Below are 9419 nucleotides of genomic sequence, written 5' to 3' on the forward strand. Positions count from 1 at the left end.
AAATAGAATAATCAGCCTCCAAACCCCAGTAGGAGAGTTCAGCTCAGGTATTTCAAATTTACATTAAAATTACTAATAACTGCGAATGTGTCTTTAGCTACCAACTTCTTACCATTTCATCAGCCAAAATACCATTGACTCCATTTTCATACAAAGAGATCAACCAGTTCAGGCCTCGAATCTGATAATCTCTCAGCGGTCCTCCTTTCACATCTGAAAAAAAAAAATCAAGGATCTCTTGTACTTTTGTTAATACAACTACGTAAAATTCTTCTAAAACCAAACTGAAAACAAAAAACACTGACACAATAAAGTACTTACATGAAGGTGACACCTCAAATCTAACACACACATTAGATGTTTTCCGACTCTCCGAGAGCAGCTCTTCATCTTCTTCTTGTTCTGTGCGCCTATGACGGTAGCTGAAATAAAGAAAGAGGTATCTTCGTATTCGACCCAAATGATAAGGTGTCAATTTAGTCAGTATACACCGTTAATACCATTTATGAAAGAAAAAGCGTTATCTAGAGTCTTGCTCAGAAGTTGGTAGAGCCAGCCTACATTTTTCCTGCTTGGCTTGTAGTGAGAAAAATAAATATTGTTGCGTCCAAAACACATTTACACTGAAAATAACTTTATTTTTTCAATATAAAAATCACACTGAATAAGTGAAGGAGGAAGCAAAGTACAAAGGGAAGTATGAGGGGAGACGGGAGGTAGGAAGGGAAGGATGGAGGGAAGAACATCCAGAGAGAGAGAGGCCGACATACTCTCCAGCGGAAATTAAGCTCTGCTTGTCATCCTTCTTGATTCGGGGGCGTCCCAATTTTATGTTCAGAGGAGATGTTGGAGATTTCTGAGCTGAAGGTTGAATGAAATGTGCAAAAAGTTCTGTCTGCTTCAGTAAAAATTCAAATCTCTTTGCTCGATCTGCTTTCTAATTTAAAAGACAAAAGAAAAAGTAATGACTTCCGTTTGTGTTCATTCAAAATTTAACAAATACTTACAATGTGCTTAATTTGCACTACGTCTGAGCATGTTAAACATACTAACCCATTTAATTCTCTTAATAAACCTATGAGGTAGGTACTAGTATTACCTCCATTTTACTGATGATAAAAGTGAGGCACAGAGAGGGTAAGTAACTTGTCCAAGCTACCACAGCTGGTAAGTAGCAGAACCTGAAGATGGTGTTTTCAGATAGTTTGCATAGAAGTCAAGTGATCAGACACTTAATAAATGCCCCAATAAAGAAGTACCCTGCTTAGGACTTCCCACTGTGGCTCGGCCAGTTAAGGACCCAATGTTGTCTCTGAGAGGACGCAAGTTCCATCCGTGACCTCATTCAGTGGGTTAAGGATCCAGCATTGCCGCAAGCTACAGCACAAGTCATAGATGTGGCTTGGACCACTGTTGTCATGGCTGTGGCACAGTCCCCAGCTGCAGCTCTGATTCAACGCCTAGCCCAGGAATTTCCATATGCTGCAGGTGCAGCGTGAAAAGAAAAAAAAGAAAAATACCCTGCCGAAAAATCAGACTCCAAAAGCAAATACCGGAAGTTTCCTGTTGTGGCTCAGCAGTAACGAACCCAACTAGTATCCCTGAGGATGTGGGTTTGATCCCTAGCCTCGTTCAGTGGGTTAAGGATCCTGTGTTGCTGTGGCTGTGGCATAGGCCGGCAGCTGCAGCTCCTATTCGACCCCCAGCCAGGGAACTTCCATATGCCTCACATGGAGCCCTCAAAAAAAAAAAAAAGGAAATTCCGAATGGTTTGGAAAAGCCAACCAAGAGTTTTCAAGCTTCATCTAGAAATAATTTAAATCTTAGAAGACAGTATCACGTTTCAAAATATTTTGTGTCATGGTACAATAACATAATAAACATTTCTCTTCTCAATTATAGTGATCTAGAGAATTCTGTTTTATACTAAGAATATATAATCTCAAATGTGAGGATATGAAGAAAAATATATACACATACACACATATATATAAGTGACACAGTTGATACGTATTAACAATTAAAAATCGATACATAATTTCTCAATAAATTGTAAAAGGTCATATAGCTTATACCACATAAATGCAATAAAACTTTTTCACTAAAAAAACCTTGAAAGATAAAAAGATGTATAGACCATTCTGGATAAAGAAAAAAACAAAGGTGATTTTTTAAATTCCCAGTCACTTTCTGACCACAGGGTAGAGAATATTTGATCACCAATGAAGGATGCATAATTAATAACATCGGAAACTTACAAGAATTCATTAACATAAATACAAGAATTAGACAAATACATTCATACCAGTACCTGGAAGGAGGCCAAAACCTTTCCATTTTATGTTATCCTCACTGGAATGTTGTTTTTAGAGTTGTTAAAACATTAACTATCTACGTTAGATGTGGCCTTAAACATTAAGGCATGGGGTTTTTGAAAATCGCTATGAACAACCAAAAAGTGTACTTCATCTCTGCCTATTTTAGTAATATTATTTCAAAAACAACCCCTCAACATAAAAATTCAGTTCCAACTACCTGTTATTTTCTCTTTTGAGCTAATCAAGTTCACTGGTTTTGAAAGATCCCAGAACATAAAAGTCTAGTTAAAATTAAAGCTAAAATGTGGGGTCTAGTGACTAAAAATTTAAAAATTACATGTACAGCAAAGCTGTAGGTGGGCATAAGTAAGGTTATAGTGCTTAAGTGTGTAATATTTTCACACACTGGGCAAATATCCCTCCCTCAAGAAAACATATTACCATATTATGTTTCATCTGAAAATAAGGAGATACATTTATCCAACAAAAACCTATTATGGTGGATTATATATCAAACTACTTTCCAATTCTAAAACCTATGATTCTGTGCTTGTTATATATAAGATGTATTTTAATCTTTCATATCTCCTGTATAAAAATCAACTACTGTATTCATCCTACCCAAGAACATATTTACCATTTTCTCTTCATATTCTGGATCCATTTCCTTTTCAGATTTAGAAGCTTTAGCAGCAAGTTTGAGTTGAAATGGAGAAGCGTTTTTCTAGAATTTCAAAGAAAATAAATCATCGAATTGCAAAGCAAGGTCAACATTCTCATTTGAAGAAAGTAAAAAGTAATTAAATACTAAATAAATAAATCAACATGAGCCATGCATGAACCAATGATGAGAGCATGTCATGAACAGGGCTTATGATTAATCCAGCTCTGTGCACCTGAGGTCCAATAAAAAAAAAAAAAAACAAAACTGAAGAACTGTACAAGCCAGAGAAATAACATTAATTAAAATAAAAACCAAAAGGTGGAAAAATGAGCCTCTTCGCCTATTTTCTAATTAAAGTGTAAGAAAGTATATAACCACTGAATAGGAGATTTAAAATCTAGAATATTATCAACCACAAACCAGAGTATTCAAGGAAAGTAAATATTAATTCTCAGAAACACCTCTTTATATGTAATGGAAACAAGCCAAATTTTCAGAAGAAGAGACTGTGGCTTCTGTTCTTGAAAAGACATGATTTTTTAAATTTTGTTTTATATCCTAATTAGAACATTTAAACTTTTTATATAATTAAATGTGATCATTTATATTTAAAATAATAAAATAGTACAGCTTCAAACTTTTGGTTTATGTTAATTTTCTCCAACTGGAAAGAAAATAGTTTAAAAACCATATACATAAATATTTTGTAGAAGCAGTTTCTCGGGGCTATTAATTGCTAACCTTTGATATTTTAAAAAAGTTGTAATTTCATGAAAATTGACATAAATCGGCTACACTAAAATTATCTAGGGGGTTATCTCATGCATCTTATCCTTTATAAAGACAAACTTGTAAATATAAATAGATATGTACATAGAATACACCTCCTTCCCTGTAAGAAATCAAGAAATAAAATAATAAAAACATAAATCTACCCATTAGTAACAAAGCCAAGGGTATTTCAGTTTTAACACAGACTTTGCAGAAGTCAAAACACAAATCTGTTTGTGAAAACCAAAGACATTATGTCCATTTGATCATGGCTTTTGACACCCTGTTCCTGAAAGGTTAGGTCATAAATCAACGGAAGAACGTGATCTTAAACATAAGAAAAACATGGGTCCGGTAGTTAATGAATGTTTTCCAACATTTACTAAAATTTCTACTTTGAGGAAATCCAAACTAAGATTATGGAATTTGACCGGGGTCAGGGTTCTCCTTTGGAGCACTGATCAGATATTATTCAGTGATTCTTGTTCTGTTGTTGTTGTTGTTTTCAGAATTCTCACTTCTCTTTCATCACTGAATTTCAGCTTTACAAATAACCTTAGAACAATTCAGGTAATTAAAGTTTTGAGGGAAAACATTTCTTTCTTGTATGTGAAGGACTATTACATGCGTCATTTTTCTGTGAATAACAGTATTGGGTGGATTAACAAACACTGCCACAGAAATGCACAAAAGAATTTTTAAAGCCATAGTTCATTGCATATATATTTACAAAAATCCATAAATAAACATGTATTTGTCCTTTACTAGGAGAAGTTAATAGGTGTTTGAACATTAAGGCAGTGATGATTCTAAAACATAATGAAATTCTAAAGTTAAGGCTTTATGCTTTTTCTTTCCCCCCTGTGTTTTTAGGGCTGCACCTGCAGCATATGGAGGTTCCTGGTTAGGGGTTGAATCAGAGCTGTAGTTGCTGAACTACACCACAACTCATGGCAATGCCGGATCCTTAACCCACTGAGCAAGGCCAGGGATCGAACCTGCATCCTCATGGATGCTAGTCAGATTTGTTTCCGCTGAGCCAAGACAGGAACTCCTTTATTCTGTTTTTTGCTTTTTTATGCTCATTTTGAAACCCATACTTATAGGCAACTGTGACCAAAGCAAACTTTTAGCTACCAGGTTGAGTTCACCTGCCCAGGATATGTTATTTGTCCACTACCAACAACTGTTCCATTATTCTTAATCCAAATAACAGCCGTCTTGATTTACAGTATTTCATATGCACATATCATCTATGTGAGATGTTTTGAATATAATTTTGGATGGATGAGAACAGAAACTACTAAAATCCCCTCAATACCACACTTTCAAACTGTCATATATACTATAAATCCTATATTATTTTCAAAGCAACAAGTTCGGAAAATTGGGTAGCAAAATCCATACCTTTATCATTCCTTGAAAAGCTAAATGAGGTCTAGTTTTCAAGTTTCAAAATTACGTCCCCTCATATACACAAGCACACATCTAATAATGTGGGATGTAAATTTCACTTATAGAAAATTCAAGTTTTAATATTAGAAAAACATTCTGCTCATTGTTTTGCTTACCTTGCGGTAGAATACCATAAGATTTTAATCATATGCTAATTAAAATCCTAATCTTGAGCACTGCCTTTAAAAAGATGTAGGTAATTACTCAATTGGCACTATCTTCCACAACGATTTTAGAATACCTACCTTCTAAAACTTTCCATTTGTCTATGTATATGTTTTCACAAATACACCTCTCATACAAGAAAAGCTAAAAGATGACTACGATATTCTAATGATTTCTTTATGGATCTTATCATCTGGTGGTCTAGATGCCATAAGAAGGCAGCACAAGGTCGCCAAGATGATCTTCTTCTTGACATTTTCATTACCAAAAATACCAACTCCAATTTTCACAGTGTTAGGTTATCCAACTGTCACTTAAACCAAGGAAGTTCAAGAACCAGGAGCTAAAAGCAAAAATACCATTCTGGGGCTGAACATCACAAGACAATCCACTACCCGTCTCATGTACTTTATGCATTAGGAAAATGCTCTCACTCAGAGCCTGTCTCCTTTTATTTGATGTACAAGTCCAACAAGTTTGATAATATGGCTTCCCATGCTACAGAGAATGAAAGCAGCAGCAAATGACGTGGGGAAGACCACTAGAAGAAGACACACTGTCAACAGCAAGAAGGGATTGCATGGAAGCCCAGAACCAAACCTTAAGTTCCAATGCATTAACATCCCATCTCCTTGGTGTTCAGGAATAATTATTTCCCTCTCCTGGCTAGATGGCTTGTATTTTTATATTTTTACCATTGTTTTATTTTATTTTATTTTATTTTATTTTATTTTTTGTCTTTTAGGGCTGCACCAGCTGCATGTGGAGGTTCCCAGGCTAGGGGTCAAATCAGAGCTGTAGCCGCCAGCCTAAGCCACAGCCACAGCCACAGCAACGTGGGATCTGAGCCACGTCTGCGACCTACACCACAGCTCACTGAGCGAGGCCACGGACCAAACCAGCGTCCTCATGGATGCTAGTGGGGTTCGTTAACCACTGAGCCACGACGGGAACCCCGTATTTTTACCATTGTTTTAAATGAAAGGTTTTGTTTCACTTATGTCCTTTATCATAAGCCAATTCTTTCTAATGAAAGTAGATGAAGTGTTTAAAAAGTGATAGTTAACAGCCTGACAATTGAGGGAGGAGACTGAACATTTTTGAAAAAAAATCAACGCAATATTGGAAGTGTCTGGAAGGTGTTTATTTGAGGGGAACCAACCTCCTAAATCTCAAATGCCTTTGTATGGGTGTCAGAGTACAACTGGTGGACACCAGGAAAAGGTTAATCTGTACATTTAGGACACCATTTAAGGAATCAAGGTAGTGTGCAGATATTTAGACCTGGAGTGGGGGGATGCACTGGGGGTTTGGGCTGGAAATGCTATAAATTTGGTTGTGATAGTCATTGTACAACTATAAATGTAATTGAAGAATAAAAAATGCTATTAAAAATGATATTCATATTGGGGGGAGAGACAAAATTACCTTATTTGAAGGAATAGAACAAATAAAAGCACTTAGGTAGATGTTGTGGTTCGATTCAGATTTTTAAGGAAAAATTCAAAATAAAAAAGACGTAGTGACTAAAGTAATAAGATTCAGATATCCAGAAAGTTCCTGCCAGGTGGCACCTCATTTCTCTATGCCGAGCCAACAAATGAGGTGCTACTAGTGCAATTTCTGATAAGGCCACAGAGTTCACGAATATATATGCATCAGCTCAGTGATTATACACGTTTTTTATTGATTACCAGTCTCTTCACAATTCCAAAAATTCATATACCCTGGAAATTCGACAACATTTACTGCCATACAAAAGACGGCCAAGCACTTACATTCGCCCAGTCTAGGGAAGAAAAGGTACCCAGACACATTCCTGAATTTCCCAACAGTGATTTATATCATCGATGCTTGGTATTTGGCCCAGCTTTAATCATCGATATTGTCTTACTGATCCAAGTACCACACAGATCTTAAAATGCGTATGTTTTCTATGGTTTTCACTTAGCGCTACAATTGTCTTTCTGTTTAGTCAACCTTGTAACAGTAAAATACGTCACTTTTAAGCAACTGCTGAATTTAAAATTACTCTAATTCACGGCCAAAGGTGTTAATTTCCCTCAAAAGCTTTTCATTTGGTCGTAGAGCATCATAGAATGATTCAAACAAAGCCACTTGAGATCGCTAAAGCATAATTTTAATTACCTACCGTTTTTTTAATTGCGATATGTCTACTCGTAAACGGAAAAAAAAATCCAGCCATAAACGATCCATTCCACAATTTTACTATACATCAAAATCCTTATGCCTCAACCTAATTTTTTATTCCAATATTTCAATAGCCTTTCATAGTTCTACTTGCACGTCTCAGTCCGTATGAAATATGCCTTATGGAGATAATACGTATTTTTTTTTATCTGGCTTTAATAGGTGTCACAGCGGTCCCCTTATGTACATTAGCAGCAATTCATCCTGGCGACGCTGGGTTTAAAAAAACAAAATTAAAAAAAAAAAAAAAAAAAACCTGCGTGTGTCCAGGAGCCAGCAGCGCCCACTAGGAAAAGGAGGCGGAAGCCTGGAAGGCTTGGGGCCGGATTGGGGGACCATTTGGGTGGCCCTGGAGTGAAACACTATACCGTCGGGGGCGGGGCAGGAGAGGGTGAGGGTGCACACGTTGGAAATTTTCCTAAGCCAGCGTCCAGGGTTCCTCAGTTTGGGATCTGGATTGGAGGGGGGGGGGGTGGTACGACGCTGAGAGCTCGTTTTCTCGGGGTGACACCCCCGCTTCAGCAGGCGGGGACCAAACGAACAAGGGATTTTTTTTCTCCTTGCCACCCCAAAGGCCGACATTGCCAATCAAAGAAACAAACGTCTCTCCTATCGTCCTCCTCCTCCCAACCACCGGCACCTGGAAATTCAAATTTTAAAAAATAAACCCCCAGTAAACCCCTTTTGCCTGAGTGTGGGATTGAAGGGCCCAGATTTCCCAGGCAGAGGCCGACGGGAAGGGGGGGGGAGAGGGAGCGAGCGAGAGGAGAGGGGGAGGCGGAGGCTTTTTCCTCCACGGCCCCATCCCCCACCCCGTTACCCCAGTTCCGGGAACGCCAAAGGGGCCGGGGGCTGTCGAGGGCTCCCCAGCCCCCAAGCCCCGAGATAACGGGCACCCGCCGCCCCGCGCCGCGCCCGCGCCCCAGCCCCGCCCCCGCCCTCCAGGCGGCGAGAGGCGAAGGGGGAGGGGAGCGAATGCTAGACTGTTCTGCCGCCCCCACCCCGCGCGCCCGCCGCCCCCAACCCTGCGGAGCTCCGCGGGTACCTGTCGGCGCCCAAAGGTCAGCGTTTGGGCCCCTCCGAGGGGCCCGGCGCAGGATTTGTCCACCGCACACACACCCCCTTCCTATTTACCTCCTTCTTCTTCTCGCCCTTCTCCGTGGCCACGGTGGCTTCGGTGGACGCGGTGGCCGCGGCGGCGGCTCCCTCCTCCTTGGAGATGGACGGCCCCGGCTGCTCGTCCTCTATGACCACGATCGTGGCGGTCGCATCAGAGGCTGCCACGGTGGCTGCCACTGCGGCGGTGTCCGGCTCCATGGCGTTGGAGCGGGAACGAAGAGGGGAACGAGCGAGGGGACGAGGGCTCCTGGGCGGCGGCAGTGGCTGCACTGGAAAGAGCTAGATGGAGCAGGGGTGGGGAATCACTCGCTTCCAACCCCTTCGCTCGGCCCCCCCTTCTTTAAATAACCCTCAACCCTGCCCCACTTCCGTCCACCCACCCTACGTCATGGCCTCCCCCCGTCACCCTCCCCCCTTCCTCCACCCCCCCTCAACGATCGCGAGACTCCCCCTCCCCACCCGAAGCCCAGGCCGTCCCCGCACGACCAACTGTTGCCTGAGCGTGGGGCGCGGACTGGGGTGGAGGCGGGAACCCACAGCCCGCGGCCCCCTAAAAAATCTCCTTCCCCACACGCCCCCAACAGTCAGCCCGAGCTCCCCTCGCAGATGTGTGCAGAAAGAATCCTCTTCCCCTTAAATCTGCTCTTTGTACCTCGGGGCGCTCTCCCCTTCTTGCACAAAGAACTTTTCCTCTGCTTATAACTGTACTGTAGAAG

At 40.6% G+C, this 9419-nt stretch overlaps 1 protein-coding gene across 8 annotated transcripts in view; it reads right to left on the reverse strand.

The window, feature by feature from the left end:
• Positions 1–9058, reverse strand: part of SMARCA1 (SWI/SNF related, matrix associated, actin dependent regulator of chromatin, subfamily a, member 1) — a 74278-nt gene extending 65220 nt beyond the window's left edge. For 5 of the 8 annotated variants that reach the window (XM_047764795.1, XM_047764800.1, XM_047764799.1 and 2 more), the window contains exons 1-5: positions 8719–9057; positions 2956–3042; positions 771–937; positions 322–422; positions 113–213 (exon numbers count right to left, since the gene is read on the reverse strand). In XM_047764795.1, the coding sequence (XP_047620751.1) occupies positions 113–213; positions 322–422; positions 771–937; positions 2956–3042; positions 8719–8901 (639 nt within the window). In that variant the 5' untranslated portion in view covers positions 8902–9057. Of the gene's footprint in view, positions 1–112; positions 214–321; positions 423–770; positions 938–2955; positions 3043–8718 lie in introns of all 8 variants that reach the window. The other 3 variants (XM_047764801.1, XM_047764797.1, XM_047764796.1) reach the window with 1 other exon arrangement.
• Between the last annotated feature and the right edge of the window lie 361 nt (positions 9059–9419).

Source organism: Phacochoerus africanus, chromosome X (genome assembly GCF_016906955.1).
Source record: "Phacochoerus africanus isolate WHEZ1 chromosome X, ROS_Pafr_v1, whole genome shotgun sequence".
Lineage (NCBI taxonomy): Eukaryota > Metazoa > Chordata > Mammalia > Artiodactyla > Suidae > Phacochoerus > Phacochoerus africanus.